General features: G+C 46.2%; 1 protein-coding gene across 5 annotated transcripts in view; it reads left to right on the plus strand.

The window, feature by feature from the left end:
• APLP2 (amyloid beta precursor like protein 2) overlaps positions 1-16,850 on the plus strand; it is a 39,376-nt gene extending 22,526 nt beyond the window's left edge. Inside the window, exons 5-18 of one of the 5 annotated variants that reach the window (XM_052697092.1) lie at positions 370-545; positions 1,061-1,278; positions 2,874-3,041; positions 5,003-5,118; positions 5,327-5,401; positions 6,600-6,758; positions 7,169-7,297; positions 8,765-8,864; positions 9,415-9,585; positions 10,184-10,219; positions 12,970-13,052; positions 13,855-13,929; positions 14,364-14,519; positions 15,299-16,850. In XM_052697092.1, the coding sequence (XP_052553052.1) occupies positions 370-545; positions 1,061-1,278; positions 2,874-3,041; positions 5,003-5,118; positions 5,327-5,401; positions 6,600-6,758; positions 7,169-7,297; positions 8,765-8,864; positions 9,415-9,585; positions 10,184-10,219; positions 12,970-13,052; positions 13,855-13,929; positions 14,364-14,519; positions 15,299-15,400 (1,764 nt within the window). In that variant the 3' untranslated portion in view covers positions 15,401-16,850. The remainder of the gene's footprint in view (positions 1-369; positions 546-1,060; positions 1,279-2,873; positions 3,042-5,002; positions 5,119-5,326; positions 5,402-6,599; positions 6,759-7,168; positions 7,298-8,764; positions 8,865-9,414; positions 9,586-10,183; positions 10,220-12,969; positions 13,053-13,854; positions 13,930-14,363; positions 14,520-15,298) is intronic. The other 4 variants (XM_052697093.1, XM_052697094.1, XM_052697095.1 and 1 more) reach the window with 4 other exon arrangements.
• The last annotated feature ends 3,179 nt before the right edge of the window (positions 16,851-20,029 follow it).

Genomic DNA, 20,029 nt, shown 5'->3' on the forward strand with positions numbered 1-20,029 from the left:
TGAAATGGCCAACCCAGGAAAGCAAACAGCAGTTCCCTTTCTTCCAAGTGCTCTCTCCCTTGAGTTGGCAGCTGATTATTTCTGCAGAGCTTAGCAGGGCTCTGACAAATGGGTGGTTGATAGGGGAGGGGCTGGGGGTTGTTCATTAACACCAGGAGGTGCTGCATGGCTCTGGATCAGAGACTTTTCTGGGGATTTTTGCTTACGCTACAGGTTTCAAATCCATTTGCTTGCAGTGTTCAAACGTTCAGGTCATACATTGTTATTGTTTAGATTATTGGTTCTCCCATCGTTGGGACCTCTGCTAGGCAAACGTTATCCAAAGCAAGGGTGTGATCCTCATCTGCCACATGTGGGCTCCTCTTTCAGGCCTGTCTGACAGAAGGGATGATCCTGCACAGTTATGGCATGCTGCTGCCCTGTGGAGTAGACCAGTTCCATGGAACAGAGTATGTGTGTTGTCCCCAGACAAAAATTGTGGATGAGGCTCTGTCCAAAGAGGAAGAGGATGAAGATGAGGATGAAGACTATGACACTTACAAAAGGTGAGGTTCTTAGTGCTCACGCAGGTTAGCAGCCCTGTATGTGAAGCTGCTGTTACCTGTTTCACATAGGTGGTGGGTTTGAGAGGAGAATTTCTGTGCTTCTGAATTTCCCTAAGGAGAATCCTGAGCATTAACACGCCTTGCAGGATGATGAGTGACTTTTCAGTACTCCTTTCACAGCAGTTGAACAGCCCCTTCTTTCCATTCTCAGTCAGAAAGACCAATGGCTGCAATAGGTATTTCCCCACAGATATTGCAGGTTTGATCTTACTGAAAAGAAACTTAAATAAACATTTGGAGCCCCTCACTGAGCTGGAAGCATGAAGTAGCTCTGCCTGTAATAGCTGGGCTGTTGAGTCTCAGTGCTGGGGCTGATCAGCCATCAATACACTTATTTTATCATCTTTGGTTGTCCTAAAACAGATGAAAAGGGAGTCATTATTCTGTTATGCCAAAGGCTGGCTGCAAAGGAGCTGGCTCTACCTTAACTCCCTGACTTCACTTTATCCCTTCAGTGAGTTCCCCACAGAGGCAGGCGTAGAAGACTTCACAGGAACAGCTGTGGAGGAAGATGAGGATGAGGAAGACGAAGGGGAGGAAGAAGAGGATGTGGTGGAAGATCGTGATTACTATTATGATAGCTACAAAGTGGATGATTACAATGAGGAGACCACTACAGAGCCCACCAGTGACAAGGCTGTTTCTGAAAAAGAAGTCAGCAGCGACATGAAATGTAAGTCGTGTTCTGGCCTCCAGGCCTCTTCCTTCCTTGTACTCATGTTGGCTGTCAGTTGGTGATGGATTTTTGATCAAGTCAGTAAATGCCACTTGGAAGTTTTATTTGCCAGATAAGTTAGCAAACAGAGGGAAGCTGATGATGCTTGTGTTTCAAGTGTTGAAATTAACTCTCTGGAGCATGGGCCATATGTTTCCAGATAAACAGCAGAACTGCTGGCAGAAAGCCCAGTGTTTGGCACACTCAACAAGCACCTCCATGAAGGTGCAGTGTTGAGTCAGAAAATAATACCGGCATAGGCTAATTTTGGAGAATCTGAGAGACGTGTAGGGTACACCTTGAATTTGATTCGGGGTGGGTACCTTGGATTTTGTGTGTTATACCCAGATCACAAAAAGGAGGCTTAAAGTGGCGGGGTGTGTTCTGCAGAGATGGTGTTGAAGCTGCCCTTTGAGGCCGAGGATGATACTTGGTGCCCCCCTTCCAGTCTCCATGTCAAACAGTAACAGCCTTTGCATGAATCCTTCTCTTTTCACAGAAGGAAGAAAATGAGCACAATCAGTCCACTTTCATTGCATAAGTATTTGCAGTAGCTCCTGCTAAGTGGTCAGTGCCATTCTGAGGGCATCTGTGTTGCAGAGTGTCCTATACTTTGCATGTCCAAGCGTCCGCAGAGAGAAGGAGGAGTTAAGAGGGATTGAAATTCAATTAGCTACAGATCACTGAATCGTTGCCAGCAGTTCTTGCATCTTGCTGGTAAAATGCCAGCGTGCTGCAGATAATTTTCCTTGCTTAGGTCATACATGTACGGAGCTGTTACAGATCTGCAGATGTTGAGGCAGATTTGGAACCATTTGACTGCAGTGTTTTGGGGGTACACAGTTTCTTTTCTTGAAGCACCATGTACAGTTGCTGACTTACGCAGCATATCTGTTCTCTTGCCTCAAAATAACCCATCAGCTTACATTGCCTGCTTATTGTGAAACAGCCCACGTGCCATGGCTATCTGGACTTTCAGTATCTAGTGCATAGCCTTCAAAATCTAACAGCTCTAATTGCCTCAGCGATCATGTTCAGTGTACTTAGCCTGCCTTTTCACTTGCTTTTACACCTCACCTGTGAGACACTGAGCATCTGTCCAGGCAGAGTGCAGTGGAACAGGACATCGCTGAATGCGTTAAGCAGCCCTAATGGGTTTTCTCTCCATCATGCTGGTTTTGTGCAGTGCAGGCCCTACCTTTGGGACACCCAAGACATAACTCTGGCATCAGCAAAATAGATCCTTGCTGTTCCTAGTGCTACCGATGTGAAATTACTCTTGCAGATGAAAGCTGCGTGTTGAGACTCTGGCTTGGGCAGCTTGCTGCACAGCGACACGTGCAGCCTTTCCCTTGCAGTCCTTGTGGCAAACACTTGTCAGATGTTAAGAATCCCCCTCAAACTGACAGAAGCCCTTTGATGAGGGGCTGACGTAGCGACGCCGAGCCCAGATGTGCAGAAGGAGGTGTGAACCAGGGCCACCACTGTGTTGTACGTTGCTCGGCACGGCCTGTGTTCCTCACCAGCTCACGTTCTACCCCGTCTCCACACAGCTGTCTGCTCCCAGGAGGCGATGACAGGGCCCTGCCGGGCTGTGATGCCTCGTTGGTACTTCGACTCTAACAAGAGAAAATGCGTTCGCTTTATATATGGAGGCTGCGGAGGCAACAGGAACAATTTTGAGTCAGAGGAGTATTGTATGGCTGTGTGTAAAAAGATGAGTAAGTCCTGCCTCCCGCTGGCCCCTTTGCAGCTAGCTATTGTCTGTCTGGCGTTTGGTGTCTCCTCCTCCTTGCCTTGGTCAAGAGAGGATCCGTGTGTAGCCCATCCTTTTGGTTCTGGTGTCTGTCCTTTTGCAGCAGTCTCCTCTTGTCTCTTGCTTCTCGAGGTCTTTAGGTTTGACTTTCATGGGGAAAAGTGGTTCTGGTCGCGTGCTGTCTGTCCTCACCATCGGTCTGCAGCTTACCAAGGGCTTGGTTATCTTCTGCATCTATAGCAGGAACCAGGGGCTGTCTCTCACCTCTTGTTATGAAAGCACCTCGCTTGCCTTTTTGCATAATGGCCTTTTTCCCAAATATATGGAGGAAAGCACTCTCTCTCCCCAGTCACATTGCTGAGCATGTGTTTGACTAGTCAGTCCTGAAAAGCTCGCCGTTCTCCTGGAGGTAGGCGTTTTCTTGCTATTACATTTTCAAGAAAACATCAGTGAAGCAGTGTAGACTTCAGATTCCCACTTTCAGCTCGGTTTGAAATATGAATCACGATTCAATCCCTGCATATTTTTTTTTGAGAGCTTGAGGTTTTTGGCACCAATTTCAACTGACTTTTATGTCAGATGATAAAACTACCAAAAACATTTTAACCTCCTTATTAATCTTATTGTTGAACTCCAGCACTTCCACTTCAGCTGCCATTAAAGCCTTTTGAAAGGCTTTTTGTGTTATCTGGGGCTTGGCAGTCTGACTATACAGCCATAATCCTGTTTACAAAATGGGCTTCATGCAAGTGCTTTAGATTGGGCTGATCTAACTGAAGTGGTGAAATAAAAGATGTGGATGTCAGGAGCTTCTTTATACAAAAGTTTGTCCTGTTACAAAGGGATTTGGGGCTGGAAAGAGTCAGAGCCTGGTTCAGAAATGCCATGAGCAGGCCCAGAGCACAGTGCAGGTCTGGCGTGGTCCTTGCACACAGCAATAATGCCTGTGTTGTATGTTGCCATTCTTTCATGCAGTAATTCTTCCCCTTTTCCCCCCCTCCCTCCCTAGTAAAGGGAAAGGTCTGTGGAGTCCACTGCCTGCTAAACTCTTCCCCTTTGTTCATGCTGAAGCACAAGGTGACTTTTGCTCAGAAGCAGTCTCTTCCAGTGAAGTGCTGGAGGTTTTATCTGCCCATGTTAGCAAAATGGTTGAAGGGTTACCTTAGCTTTCCCATTGTGCTCTCTGTCTGTTAAAGGGCAGTGACAGAGCACGTGCTGTTTGCCGTGGATCCTTTCAGAAAGGGCTCTGGGATGTGGTATGTCTAAAACTTGTAGTTCTGTCAGTTCTGAAATCCTGTTTCTCCCCTTGTCGGAGTTGAATGTCGTAAAGATGCAAATCGCCCCAATTTATTGGACAAGTCAGTTTGTCTCACTGAGCCTCCTTCTGTTGCTGTCTTGTCTAATATCATTGCCTGTTAGTCCTGTATGGTGCATCTGCTACGGAAGGTAGGTTTGAAGTGTTAAAATACTGGGTGGTGTTTTGTGCAGATCTATTGCCGAGCTCCTTAATCATGATAATGATATCTGGAGCCAGCTTGTCAGTGAACAGCTAATGCACAAAATGTCATTTAAACTATTCAGAGCCAGTGGGAAAGGGAAAAGAACACAAGTTCTTTATTCTGCGATGCAAGTCACTCTGTTCCTGGAGCTGAGTAGTGCTGGTCTTAAAGCTAATGAGAAGGCCAAACAGGTGCTGGTTGTCACAGTGCATTACTGTGTGTTTGGGCTGATGTAACTGACTGATGTTGTGCAGTAAATTGGCAGCTTAGAGATACAAAAATGGACTCGTGGTAGGTGGTGGTTCAGCAGGCTCCTCCTGATGGATTGTTAATCCTTCAGGCATGGAGATTTCTCTCCCTACCCATCCTTTACAGTCCAGGATCACAGTTTTCTGAACCTCCACTTATCCTTACCCTCTCTTTGCAGTGCCAACTGATGATGTGGATGTGTATTTTGAAACCCCAGCTGATGACAATGAACATGCCCGCTTCCAGAAGGCGAAGGAGCAGCTGGAGGTCAGGCACCACAACCGCATGGATCGGGTGAGCATTTGGTTTTGGCCTTTTGTACTGCACTGTGTGGCTGCTGCCCCCGTGCTTCTGCACAAACTGATGGCAGGCTGACTTTCCAGTCGCTGGCTTCTGTGAGTTTCCTAAACTTGGCCACAACATGGCAGTTAGATTATCTCTTCTCTGAAGATCACATATGAACGTCTGTCTTGTTGATCTGCTCTGTCCTTTTCTTTCCTAGGTGAAAAAGGAATGGGAGGAAGCAGAGCACCAAGCTGTAAATCTCCCCAAGGCAGAAAGACAGACTCTCATTCAGGTAAGAGTTGAAGGGCCTAAAGAAGAAACCCACAGGTGCTTGGCCTTCATCTTGTCAATAAACTAAGGGAGAGATACCAATATCGAGAGCAAAAAATGACTGAAATGGAAGAGCAGCTTTCCTGTTCTGTCAGCAGGTACCTTTTAGAGGAGATTTGATTCAATTGCATGTTTTGTTCTAGAAGTTGGAGATGATCTGATGTGGTGCCAGGTCCATTCCTAAGCCAAGTAGGAGGAAGCTATCCCACCCCAGAGCAGAGCAGCAACAGAGCCAAATTGTAACTTCAGACCTTCAGCCTGCTTTGCACTGAGCAGCGACCTCACAGCCCTGTTCAGATTGGCCCTGGTGCTCTGGTCACACATTTCCTGTTTGGGCAGACATAGTGAAAACCACTTAGACAGCAGATAAAGCTTGGTTTGCTGCCAAAATGCCAATCTTTGGCCTTGTGAGTAGAGTTCAGTTAGATGATGAAGTTAATCAGGAATATGCTTTGTATGGCATTGTTAGAGGCAGACTCTCCTGGCAATGGGAAACAGATGAAGTTCCCTCAAACCAGTGTACAAATAAGTGACTAACTGGATTAGAAGCCCAATTTGGATTTATCCTGGAACACAGGTCTCTTTCCACATTGTTCAGCATAAGCTGCTGTTTGAAATCTGTGCAAGTCTGAAAGAGTTTTCCATTGTCTGTGATGAAACAGAACAATGCTTAATGAATCTCTCTGGTTTGTTTGGGGATTCTGGTTCTGACCTTTCTACCAGACTGTGCAGAGATTTGATCTGAAGGTGTGCTGATGGAAACTTCCTTATGCAGTACGTCTGACTTCTGCAAATTCAGATTAATAGCTCTAGAGTGAAGGGATCAGTCTTGTTCCTGTATTACAAGGTTGAGTTACAAGGGAAAGAGTTAATATTACATCATTTGTTCAGTGTAGTCTTGGTCTCTCAGCTCTGAAATAATCTTTATGTGCAAGGCCATGAGCCCCCTTCAGACCTTTAAAATGGGTTGTTTAGGAAGCTTGAAAGGTAAATTGTTAGTAGTTAACTCACAAATACGAAATCTGCATCAAATCTGTCAGTTCCACTCTCTCCTGCTGAAAATGATGACATGCAGTGTGACAGGCTCTGTTTATTCTGAGGAGTTATGTGAGTGAGAGAGATCCTGAAGCATGCAGCGTTTTATCTGTTCTTTGTTCCAGCACTTCCAGGCAATGGTTAAATCTCTGGAGAAAGAGGCAGCAAGTGAGAAGCAGCAGCTTGTGGAGACTCACCTGGCTCGTGTGGAAGCCATACTGAATGATCGCCGTCGGATTGCCCTGGAGAACTACCTGGCTGCCCTGCAAGCTGTCCCACCACGAGTGAGTTCCTTTGCAGTGGTATTTTACAGTGAGGCAGTGCTGGGTGGAGTGAAAGGTGGGAATGGCTTGGTGAGGAGGCTGTGACCTGCTGGGTTAGAAGCTAGGAAAGGCTTCTCAGTAAAGCTTTCTCCATTGTGGCTGTTCCTGCTGAAGACCTGGCTGTGAGTCTCCTGATTGACTCACGCTGTTTTTTGTCTATTTAAAATCACTCTGATTTCTTTAGTGCTCGTAAGGCACAGCGTTCTGAATCAAACAGAGATAGGGAAAAAAGGTCTTATGTAAGAGGTTTGTACAGATCTGTCCAGTAGCAAAGCAGGTTCACCTCTCAAATGCTGTATTTCAGTAGCGGTTTTTATTTGAATCGAGTGGGTTTTGAACTCCTCCCTCTCACCCTCCCCAAAATCCCGCAGCCCCACCGCATCGTGCAGGCTCTGAAGCGCTACGTCCGTGCTGAGAACAAGGACCGCCTGCACACCATCCGCCATTACCAGCATGTCCTGGCAGTTGACCCAGAAAAGGCTGCACAGATGAAATCTCAGGTATAAGAACATTTCTATCAAGGGAGGCGTTGTTACCCAGCAGAGGCTTTAGATGGCATGCATCAGGTCCTCATGCGAGTTTGCTGGGTACTATAGCAACTTGACAGGCTTGTGTGGAGGTCTCCCATTCTGTATGCGTGCTGCCTGCCATCAGATACTCTGCACAGCTTTCTTCAGTGCATGACCCAGTGTTTAAAAAAAAATAATTGAGGACTGGGGTTCTACTACCTTGGAGGTCTAGGGATTAGGATTACTTTGGTGCCATCTTGATGTGTTTCCTTTTGTTCAGTACCCATGAATTTATTTATTGGAGATTTGGTCATCTTTGCATGCGCCTTCATTTCTATAAAGACCTTTTCATGTCTTTCAGGACAAGTGGTACACCTTCAAGTCTTTTCTCTCTGCTGTTCTACCACTGATTCTTGCTTTCTTCTTGAGCTGCATGTCCTCAGAAAGACTGATAATAATTGTGATGTTTACAAACTGTTGGTTGGCTTGCAATAAAGAATATACATAGCATTCTGAGAGAGAACTTAGCATATCAAATGCAGTCTGTCCTGACCCTTTGTTCTGAAGCTGCCAAAGCCCAAGAGGGAGTGTGTGAACTGTATTCTTAAGCTGAAACCTCAACAGTCCTTAATTTGTTCTGAAGGCTGCAGTGTCAACAAATCGACATGTGAGGGATGTGGGTGGTACAGTTCAATTTCCATTCACTTTACTTTTCAGATGCACTTTAAGCTCCTCAATCGATTCCTTTGACTGACAAGCTGCCACATGTAAAATTAAATTGCTTTCATCCTTGCTCTAAAAGGTCAGGTACACATTAGACTGTAAAAGAGGTCCATTCAACTCCTTAGCTTTCTCCAACATTTGGCTGTCTGTATTAATGTGTTTCTTGGTCTGCGTGATCCCTGATTATGCAGCACCCTCTGCAGGTCAGGCTTGACTTCACCAGTGAATTTAATACACCAGGGGAATGTGATTTGTGGTTGAATTTATTTATCAAGTGAAGGGAGAAAGCTGTTGCCAGTGAACGGGTGTAGTGGGTACAAGAAACATGATGTGTCCTTTGTTCTGAAAGGCACCTTTGTTCTGAAAACTGAGGATAAATAATATTGTATGCTCCCTTTTCACAAGTCTTTTCTAGTAGTCAGGAATGATAATCCATTTAACAAAGCACTTAGTTGAAGTTGCAGCATGAAATGAATTATGACCGTATCTGGGGTATGGAAAACAACCATCTGCAGAGCTTCCGATAGAGAGCTGCTTACTGTGCAAGGCAGCTGAGTCCTCTCCCTCTCTTTCTTGCTCTCTCTGGGCTAGATGGCCCAACAGAAAGGTCCCATTCTGCTGTCTGTCATAGCAATTCCTCTAGTAATAGGTATTTTATTAAGTAAGTGGAGTACTGGTACCAGTAAAGTGACTGGCAGTCTGTGCCTACTCCAACGCGTTTGTGTGTGCTTGCAGGTGATGACACATCTCCGTGTGATTGAGGAGCGGATGAATCAAAGCTTATCTCTGCTCTACAAGGTGCCATATGTGGCTGAAGAAATCCAGGATGAGATTGGTGAGTGTCCCTGTGCCAGCTCCCTTGCCACTGCGTTAGACTAGGATCACTGCCTTGGAAGTGAAGCGGAAAGATTGCTAGCTCCCTTGAGGATGCCCTAAACAAGAAGCACGTGGGGTAGACACAGGAACTGCAGGGCAGATATTTCATGGGTTTTGCAGCACAGGAGGTCAGAGCAGCTTGTCCTAAGAACATTCACTGTGTCAAAGTCAACAACAGGCAGAATAGCAAAGCTGTCGTTCAGAGGTAGATGAAAAAAGAAGCATAAAAATAAGTGGAAGCTTTCTTGTTTTATAGGGTTTTAATCTCCTCTTGCCGAAACCTTGGGCCAAAACCTCAAGCCTCTGGACTCTTATTTGCATGTTTTTCTGGCGGGTACCTTTAGTGAGCATTCCGAGTGAGACCCTGGTGTATGCAAGATAAGATAACCTGGCAGCCCCGAGGAGTGTTTGCCTTGCAGCCCTGCATCAGCTAGTTCAAACCATCTGCCCCTTTCTCTTCCTGCCAGGCTTCATGCAGTTTGCCTAAGATTGCCTCTTATTCCTTTTAGATGAATTGCTTCAGGAGCAACGTGCAGACATGGATCAGTTCACATCGTCCATTTCTGAATCCCAGGTGGATGTCAGGGTGAGCTCTGAGGAAAGTGAAGAAATTCCCCTGGAGGGCAAACCTTTCCGTCCGTTCCAGGTGAAAACATTCCCAGCTGTGCCTGAAAACGAAGGTATGTAGCACTGAAGAGTTGGGTTCACTGGCTTCACAGAACATAGGCACTGCTTTCTTAACTGCTAGGGCAGCTCAGTGGCACAGGATGTTCCATCCCTTGGAGTCATTGAAGAGGAAAGCAGTCCCCCCAGCCTGTGTACGCTCAGACTGCGTCCATTTGGAACGAGTAGTGCTGCTACAGATTTGCACTGAGCTGCATTCTTGGTTTCCTGATTTTGCTCGTTGCAAAACTGTTTTCTCTCTTTCCTTTTTGCAGGAAGTGTTGAGTTTTTACTGTGTAGCTTGATTCTGGAATTCACTGTCACTGTTTAACCAAAAAATTCTTGTGTAAGTCTTTGTGCCGTGACCTGCTGAAGGGACATTAGAATCTTTTTTCTTTTTAATGCTTACCTATTTTTTTATCAGCGGGTGTTGGCATCTGGTGCGTGTGTGTGTATTTATTTTAAAAACGCTTGGAGAGAGTCCTGAGCTTAAAGAAAGCTGTAGACTAAAAGCTTTTCCCAGGGTCTGAGTCAGAAATCACGCGCAAGCCTTTTTTCCTTTCTCTCTTAATCTCCTTTCTCTGCTATTTTTGTTTTTGTTTTCCCTCCTGCTAGATCCTCAGCCGGATTTGTACCATCCAATGAAAAAAGGTTGGTTCTAAGCTGCTCCCTCACAGTGCTTCTATCACTCTCCTACCTTCTCTGTGTGCCCGATAGCTTCATTTTAGTTTCATACTCACCTTTGTTTTCATTTCCCTGCCCTCATTTAGTTTAGTAACCTTCTGTTTGCTTGTTTAGGCCTAGTGTTAAAAAAATAAGCTAGTCTGAATATCCAGTTGGTTCTGTGTGTTCCTTTCTGATGGGCTAGCAGGTGTCTCAGAATACACAGATTAACTTCTTTGCCCTCCAGAAATGTGGGCTTAGCAGCCTGTCTGAAGCCATGCAGTACTTTATATCTCGTTGTCTGGACTCAGATACTCAACACTGATCAAAATAAACCAGGTAGTGCTGGTGTCTGAACGGTCTGAAGGCTGTTCTGCTCCTGACAACAGCACTGATTTAGGGATCTGAGTGCCCCAGCAGTCCCAGGCTGCACTTCCCAGCTAAACACCCTCCTTGGCACTGTGGGAGATGTGTTCAGGAGCAGGTAAATGGGAGATTCCTTCTTCGTGTTTTCTCTGCATCTGTTTGTCGCAAGTAGCATCCCTCCATACGAGCAAAGTCCTGTGTGATTATCTGTTTCTCCTTGAGCTCATTATTGATTGTAGTGTCTGGCTAAAAAGGGGCTGACTGGGCTCTAAGAGGGGCATGGAAGTATTGATGTTCAGTTCCGCTCTGTGTCACAGATACAGTCTCAGGTAACGATCCTGCCCAGCCGACCTGCTAACTGAGCCAGTTCCCAGCGTAGCAGTGGAAGCTGGTTGTCAGAATGCTGTTGCAGAGCAGTGGCACACGTGGGGGGTAAAACAGTTGCTTTATTCTGCCTTTGGTTCCATATGTGTTGTGCAGAATTTCAAAGCCAAGGATTTTGCTAATAGCCATCCAGTGTGAGCACAGATAAGTCTGTAATGTGGTGAAGACCAGACAGCATTGCCAGCATTTCTTTACAAAAGTCACCTTCATCATTACGGAGCAATGCACAACTGACCACACTGGAAAGAATTGTGACAGTCTTTAGTTGGATTCTTGGTTGATGTGCTGTCTTAAAGATGATAAGTATAGGCTGTCCTTCTCCCCATTTGGGTAAATGGAAGTTTCTGATGATGTGGGAACAAAGGTTACATCCTACATTTCCCCCTTCTTCCTCTTTTCATCGAATTTCTCAACGGCTGCCAGGGAGATGTGCTTGTTTTGTGTGTGTGGTTACTGTGGGTTGGTTTTTTCTTTCTTTTCCTAGGAAGTATATAACCTAAACTGCACCTTAGAGCTCTATGGAACTGGGTACAGCACTGTGTGACAAACAGCAAAGCTCAGTGCAGCAGCTGAACCCCAGCTCTGGGGACTGCTTTGTGCTGACCCCTGAGAACTGGGTGAAGCAGCCATAGGCCAAAAGCTGGCACAGTAGTTCTCTTAAAAACTATTTGTGTCTAGTCTGTCCAGAAAATCCAAATCATTGACTTTCACAATAACATGAGCTGCTCCAGCGGCCGTGGGAAGTCAGACTGGCAGTTGTGGCCGTGCTTGGAATCTGATTACAGTCTCCAAAGAGCTGTGAAGGGAAAGGGAGTGAGGCAGAAGTCTAGATGCTCCTTTTGGGAGGAGCTGGAGTGAAACGTTGGTTTCCTTGGCATTTTTGTGCAGTAACAAGCTTGTCAGGGTAAAAACTTGCCACAGAGCCAATTGCCCTTTCCTTTGCATCCTGTCAGAGAACATGTGCCAATTTCAGCACTGGCTGACGTTATGTCTCAGGCAACCTGCAAGCTCAGCAGCTTGTGAAGAGGTGCACGCAATCACCTGCAAAGCATTAAGTGCTGTAGTAATATTTTCCCCCACTTCGTGCCCCTCCTTGGAGGGACCTGCCTGCAGCTTCCCTGCCTCCTGCTGTGCCCTGGGGGGTGTGGATGTTGTGAAGGAGGTTGTGCATCCTGGCAGTGGAAAACTTGCAGTCTCCTAACTTGTTATGTGGCAGTCGGTCGGAGTATCCGGCATCAAATTGTTGCTGATTGGATCTATTTATAAATGCTTGAGATCAAAACAGTTTATCCAGAGTGGCCTTCTGTTAATTGATATTCTTTCAGCATATAGTAGTTCTAGCCTAGGAATGGGTGAGTGATGTTCTGGTACAAAGGCTAGTGCAGTGCTTCGCTCCTCCTTTGCCCTGGGATTTACCATTTCTGGGCTCACGCTGGATTTGGGGCAGCAGCTCCTTACAGAGCTGTGCTGGGTGACCTTGAGATTCTCATTCCTGAGATGCTCGCTGATGCGCTCGATTCCAAAAGAATGGATGATGCTGGTTGAAGCGCTCCCTGTGTGCTGGCTGCCAGCAGAGAGGAGATGTGCTGCCATCACGGGTCACGTTGAGGTGGTGGTGACCCTGGGTGACACTTGCAGGAAGGAACTGCACGCTCACAGTTTGTGTTATGTGTTGTCTTGGAACTTCTAACAGCAGTACTTAACAGTACGGTGTGTCCGAATTCACACTTCAGCCTGTTTTGGTGAGTCCTGTCTGCTTCTCTCATTGCCACCTCATTTCCCTTCATTAACAGAACCTCCCCGATCACTTGTCACTGTAGCATAGCTTATGAGCTCCCCTTCTGACACAACAGCATGAAGACAGCTTAATAATCAGCGGTCCGTGCGGTTAAATGCAGTAGCTGTGGCAGCTCTACAGAGAGTAGGTAATCCTTCCTGCGTGGTGCTCAGGGCTGACTGATGGTCCCTGCCTTGCTCTTTTGGTGCAGGTTCTGGCATGACTGAGTTGGATGGGCTGATTGGCGCTGAAGAAAAAGTGATTAACAGCAAGAAGAAAGTGGATGAAAATGTGGTGAGCCCTCCACCTTTATTTTATAAAGCAAAGCCTGCCGCGGGCACTAATTAATAGCAGTGGCTTGTTTTCATTCCTCCTTCCTGCTAACAGAATGCCAGTGTATTCACTGTCCATATGGTGTGGGGGAGTCAGTTTTCTGACTATTGTAGGCTCTTAATACTGATTAGCATCAGAAGGGTGGGAGGGTGAGGGAAGGAGAGAGATCTGGATCTTTGGCAGTCTGAGCTGGTGAAGTGTCTGATTTAGTAATTGCTTTCCCAGAAAGAGACCCTTTGATATACCTTTGTTTTAGCTAGGTAGCTTTCTGTCTGAGTACACTGAAATGCTGTTGTCTTCCACCTGCTTTCTCACACACTTTTCATGGCAAGATAGGTCTCACCTCATCAAGGCAGGTGATCCGGTAGGCGTAGCTCTATCTGCAGCATAACAAATTCGCTCGGTCATAATGACAGCTGCCTTACAGCAATTGCCTGGCTTGAAAAAGGAAAAGTTGATTTATGCAAGCTTTCTTTCAAAATCGTCCTATAGCCACGTGTCAGATCTTAAATGACAGAAGTGCTGTGTGCAAGGTGCTTTAATTCAGGCCTCCAGTAGTCTAGACTCCCAAATGGCTGCAGTTATTTTCTTGGTCGGGTCTAAAAGTTGGAGATGATCCCACGCTTTGGAGAACAGGGTAGAATGGTAGGTGGTTCTGAGCCCTTGCGAGTGTTCATCAGCCGCCTTTTGTCTGGCTTCATGTTCCTTCTCCCACCTGTCTATTACAGCTCCTTTCATAAAATGCTTTTGTGGCTGTTTTCAGGTAATTGATGAAACCCTTGATGTGAAGGAGATGATTTTCAATGCGGAGCGCGTTGGTGGGCTGGTGGATGAGCCGGTACGTACAGGGCTGAGTGCAGTCCTGCTGACCTCCTCACGCTGCGTTTTGGTTCCTGCATGTTACCAAATCCCAGGGTGTGTTGACAGCGCTCTGGGAAGTCATGCAGAGCGTAATGCAGTATGGCACCCCTGCATAAAGATAACAGTAAAAGCATTAGATGCTAACTCGACTCTTTTGTTGCAGGAGTGCTTTGTGGGATATGAAAGCTCTGTGGGTCAGTGCTTGTCGGGAATGCCTAAACGGGGGAACAATTTTGTGTTCGTTGTCCTTTTGATAGAAGGGGATTAAATATTTACACTGCCACGCATCGTGTCTTGATAGCACAGCTGGTTGAAGACCTTACTGGTGGCCTCCTTTTAGGTTTGCAGTCAGTGCTGCAGATCTCACATCGCTCCTTTTTTATGCCTCATCCGTTGCTGTCTTCCTTTCAGGATAATGACAACTCGCTTCGTGATGACTTCAGTTTCAGCAGCAGTGCCCTCATTGGTCTGTTGGTGATTGCCGTTGCCATAGCTACTGTGATAGTCATCAGCTTGGTGATGCTGAGGAAAAGGCAGTATGGAACCATCAGCCATGGAATTGTGGAGGTGAGAAACCACTCTGCTCCATAACGGAGAATGAAAATAGTCAGCATTGAATCACATGCTGCGTGTAGGGGGTGAAGATGGCAGTAGGTGCCAAACCATCAGCTGCTGTGCTCTCGGCTGGATGGGGCTTCACTGTGCCCTTGCTGCCATCTTTGTCACTTATATATTAGCATGCAGGTAGCACTTGTCAGCGTGCCATGCTGGGGGCTGTCACATCATGGTTGTATTCACTTATCACAAGGAATTCAAGTAGGCATCCCTGTCTGGCTCAGGATAGGATTTAACAGTAGAGGAGCTTTTGAGGTGATATCTTTAGCAGGGGAGTCAGTCAGTCAATCTGTAGTAATTTGTCCTCCCAACTAATATAGCAACTATTAAGAGTGTGATCAGCAGAACACTGAGAAGCAGTTTTTTCATCATCCTTCAGCTCCCAAAATGCACGTTGCTAATGGCAGCTTAATGGAATCTGGAGAAAGCTGCTCTTCCCCTTTGCTCAGCTGATGAGGGGAGTGATAATGACCACTGTAATGAGAGAAATGGGTCCCAAATTTGTCATGTTAAATAATGTATTAGAAATCTAGGGAGAACATCCCCAAAGAAGCAGGGGAGTGCAGAAAGCATAAACACCTGGCTGAGGAATCCCGTTAAGCAGATAATTTTTGTAGGTTTTTTTCTGTTTCCTGCTGGTATTTATCCAACATGCTGTATTAACTGTCTTGCTGTGAAGCAAGGCCTTTTGAGTGCCTCCTTTGACCAGAAATCATCCTGTCTGTCCAAAGGTTGACCCAATGCTTACCCCAGAAGAGCGGCATCTGAGCAAGATGCAAAACCATGGCTATGAGAACCCCACTTACAAATACCTGGAGCAGATGCAGATATAAAAGAGATGAAGATACAGCAGCCCTGATCAGGAAAGGAGCAGGGCAGAAGGGCCAAAGTGGTCCAGCGTTTTGGATCAACTACTGACCAACCGTTGCTTCAAGAGGACTTCATCTTACATTCAGAACTCCTGGATCATTAAGACTATAATTACTACTGTAGAGTTGCAATTTCCATTCTTTTAAATGGGTGAAGAAATGATAATATAACAATATGATATATAAATCTCCTTAAATGGGAAAAATGGATCTATTGCAGATATTTGACTGAGATGTAGTTTTCTTTTTTTTTTTTTTAATAATCTGAAAAATACCAGTTCCGTTGTACTGTTGTCTGATACAAGCTCTATATATATAAAATGGGAAATGTTGATTTTTATTTCTGATAGACCACCTGTATATTGAGGGTCGTTTGTACCAGCCCGCCTTGTAAAAAGGAGACAGCTGTGGCTCTTCATTCTGGCTTTTATATATAAAGCAGTATTTTTTTTCTTATTTTTTTTCTTTTTTTTTTTCTTTCTTTAAGTGAATTTTGCTGGGAGTTGCAAAGAGATTAATTTAGGGATAGGAACTATGACAGCATAAACGAGGAAGGAATTTGGAATGGCAACGAACAAAAATCCTTAGAATGAGGAAAAAAAAAGAAGGAAAAAAAGAAAAAAGAAAAATCCCATCCTCATACACCAGTAATGTGCACCCTGCTGCTTAGCAGTGTGGGCTCTAGGAATCAAGACTCCCTGGAGGCAAGGAGTTAAAAGGCTTCTAGCATCTCTGTTTATAGTTGCTCTAGTGGAATGTTAGAACATGGTTTGTGCATACTGGGGTCTGCACATTCCCCTTTCAGATTCAGTTCTGCTTTAGAGTTGGAAGTTCCTGGTATTGGATTTAAATCCTCTGTTCTCAACCAGTTTCCTTCAGTACTCACCTTGGCATTAACAGCCCCTTTTGCTACTACTTTCTAATTTTCCCCAGCTCTCCTGCCTCACCAACATGGTAAGTAGTTACAGAGGTGCAGTGTTCTGAGCCTTTGCATCTCTTCCAGTGCTGTTGGGCTGTAGGCATGGCTTTGGGTCTTCCCAGAATGACAAATCACTGCGACAGCACCTCGGGAGCTGATGAACGTGGGGAGAGGAGAGAGGGCTAAGTTGGGAAAGGGATTCTGCCTGCTTTAAGGGAAATTGGGTGCAAGGCCCCGAGAAGAACAAAAGGGGTATTGTTCTGCTCACCATCTTGTCTTTGTACTGCTTGTATAGTTGGTGTTAATGCTCACGGCTTTTTTAAATCTGGAGGTTCTGGTAACCTGTGGTGTATTTTTTCTATTTCTCCTGTGACTTTACTTTCTTTTCCCTTCCATGTCTCTTCCCACTATGCACAGATTTACCTGCAAACTCCTTAGTGTGGTCTGTGGGGAATGTACAAAGTTTAAACACATCAATAAACACTTTAACTTCCAGATGGTTTCTTCTCTTTATTCGTGGTCTTGCCTCCCACTTTGTCCTTGCCAAACCTGGGGAGACCTTTTCCCACCTCCTTGTCCACCTCTCCTTTACTTCCCATCTTTGAAGAAATATGCTGATACTGAGATTGACGCTTCTGCCTTGCCCAGAGTCTTCTGTGGTACTTCCAGATCCTGCTGGCCTTTGCAGAGAGAAGAAAGTAAGGGAAAGGAAAACTTCCCCTTGGTTGGGGAGAATCTACTTGGTTAGAGATTGCCTGGGCAACCTCATGCACACAAAGCTGTGGGCCCTGATGAGATGCTGAGGGAGCTGGCAGAAGCGATGGTCAGACTGCTTTTGAAAGGTCATGGAGAAAAGGAGAGGTGTCTGAGGGCTGGAGGAAAGCTGGTGTGGCTCCAGCCTTCAAAAAGGGCAAGGAGGAGGAGCTGGGAAACTACAGGCTGGTCAGCCTCATCTCTGTCCCTGAGAAAGTGATGGAGCTCCTCATTCTGGATGTCATCTCCAAGAGACTGGAAGAAAGAAGGTTATCAGGACTAAATATGGATTCACTGAGGGAAAATTGTGCTTGGCCAATCTGGTAGCCTTCTGTGATGCCATGGCAGCTGGTAAATGGGAGAGCAGTGGGTATTGTGTACCTTGACTTCAGCAAGGCTTTGATGCTGCCTCCCTTGCTGGTAAGCTAGGGAGGTGTGGGGTAGATAAGTGAGCAGTGAGGTGGGCTGAGAGCACGTGGCTGGCAGAGCTCAGTGTCATGGGATGCATTCCTGGGTAGGAAACCTGCTTTAGCAGGGGGAGGATGGACGAGGTGATGTCCAGAGATCCCTTCCAACCCTGTGGTTCTGTGGGCATGATGCTAAAGCAGTGCCTGGGACTCCTGACTGGCATTACATCCTCATGTTGGAGCATAGGTGGGTTACAGATAAGAGGGCATTCAGGGAGACAAACCTCAGTGTGTGATGCAGTTTCGTTGTTCACTTTTTGTTGATGGCCAAATTGGAAATACTTTGAAGTTGTGAAGAGCCCATGGCAGCAGTTTGCTAATTGTAATTAGCATTTACTGTATCACTTTTAATGGTTTTGTTTTAGGAAGGGAACTTGAGTGTTTGGTTTAACTCTCTGTTCCAGAACACCTAAAACCAACAGGCTGTGAAGCTCACAGCTGTTCCTGCTTCTGTCTGTCATTTCTCTTCTATTTCCCCTCTTTGAAGTGTGACCTCAAGCACAAATTCTTCCTCTCTCACGTCTCACAGAAATGACTGCAAAGTCACTGCTGTCTGAGCACCGGTTTTGGGGACCAGGAGACAGACCTGGCCTTTCTTTGTGTTGACCTGGGTGGTTCCCAAAGGCTCTGAACAGAGGGGAGAGAAGGCAGGAGGACACACGAAGCTCTAAGAGCTTTCAGTAGGAAATGATTGCGTGTTCTGCTTCTCCTTAAAATGGGCTCCTGAGTTCCATTGGAACTCCCATATTCTGGCTGAATTATTCAGACTGCAGGAATGAACAGATGCTGTCCTAGAAAATGCCGTCTGTTGGCTTGTCGCAACTACTTGGGGAAGAGTTTTGATTTTTAGCTGTGAATTTCATTTAGATGATGCTGCAGCGATTCTCAAATCCAAAGCTGTTTCTTGGATTGCACCCTCAGGTAGGATGGCTGAAAAAGAAATGAATTACGAAGTCTGTAGATTGAATTCTACAGAAAGGAATTGAATTTGAGCGTTAGATTTTTCCTTCAATAAATTCTATTGGTCCCCCTGTAGTGGCAGTGCTGAGCCACAGCCTGAAGCAGTGATGGAGCACCTGGTGGGAAGGCAGGGCCAGCACAGGGCAGCTCAGGTGCATGCAATGCACTGAGTGATGGAAGGGCTGCAGCCAGGATCCACCCCTTCCCAGCCCTCATTTAAGGGTTGGCAGTAGAGATACGGGCATCTTATTGGAGATCCCTGCCTACCTGAGGCCTTCCAAAGGTAAGCAGCTTTCTTCCTTTGTTTCTGTGTCCATGGCTCTTGCACTTGGGCTTATCCTCACTTGCCGCAGCCTAAAACTTTGCTACCCAACTATTATTGCTGTGCTTTCCAGCACGTTATAGCATTACACCCCCAAAATAAATTCATCAGACCCGAATCCCAATCTATTAGTTCCATGCTCTGGTGATCACTGCTGAGTGCTGCAGATCAATTCCTTACGATGGATTTTGACTGCAGCCTTAGAAAAAGAGAAAGTTTAGAAATGTGCTCAAAGATCTCTGCTAAGAAGGTGTTTGCTGTACGTGGGGTGTCTTTGGGAGCTGGGAACGCAGCAGGGGAGGAAGTGTGGGATGACTTTGTCTCTCTTGTCTCTCTGCTCATTAATAATTGCTCTTCTGAGGTTGTGCAGTGGGATAACGTATATGGAAACCATTCTGTGCCCAACAGTAGGTGGATGTAGCGTGGGCAGATTTATTTTGCCAACCTCCTTTGCTGTTACAGCAGTGGTGGTTTAGGACTGAGCGTCGATGCTTCTGGGAGCAAACTGCAGATCTCAAGGTTAGTGCAGAGGCTGAGGTTGGCGTCAGCAGCCGGAACCTCTTTCTGTCTGGGTGTCTGAAGCAGTTGTAACTCGTTGCTTGGCATCTATAGAGATGGCAGAAGCTTCAGTGTGTGCACTGCAAGGGTCAAACAGTGAAAGCAGATGAGCTGGGAGACAGCCTGTTTTTATAGGACATAATAACTTCTTGTTGGCAAGCGGAATGATGAAGAGTAAGGCAGGGAAATGGAGGGCAAGCGGTGCTCAGTGCTGAAATTAGGTATTTTGGAATGTAGTTAAGCCTGAAAGAAATGTCTGTGGCTGAAGATAAGCATTGATCCCAGTGGTAGGTGGGCAGGCAAGGCGCATTGTGTTTGCTCTGTTGAGGCAGACCCACATCCCCCTGCCCACAAGCAGCTCTGCTGTGATTTCTCACTGTAGGAAGTTGCTCGTGCTCTCTGGTCTCAAGCCCCACTGGGACCCTGTGCCAATCATCTGGCTGTGAGCCTCAGCACAGCACGGGATGGAGCCCAGGGGAGCTGTAAGTGCCGCAGTGCGTGAAGTCAGGACATCCTTAACCCATGCAGTGCCTGCCTCTGCTCAAGCTTCCCCAGTGGTCCCATAAGAGCCAACAGCATCACTGCAGGTGAGCTGGGCAGCTTTGCTCAGCGTT

Source organism: Tympanuchus pallidicinctus, unplaced genomic scaffold, assembly GCF_026119805.1.
Source record: "Tympanuchus pallidicinctus isolate F22 unplaced genomic scaffold, pur_lepc_1.0 scaffold30, whole genome shotgun sequence".
In the NCBI taxonomy this organism is placed as follows: domain Eukaryota; kingdom Metazoa; phylum Chordata; class Aves; order Galliformes; family Phasianidae; genus Tympanuchus; species Tympanuchus pallidicinctus.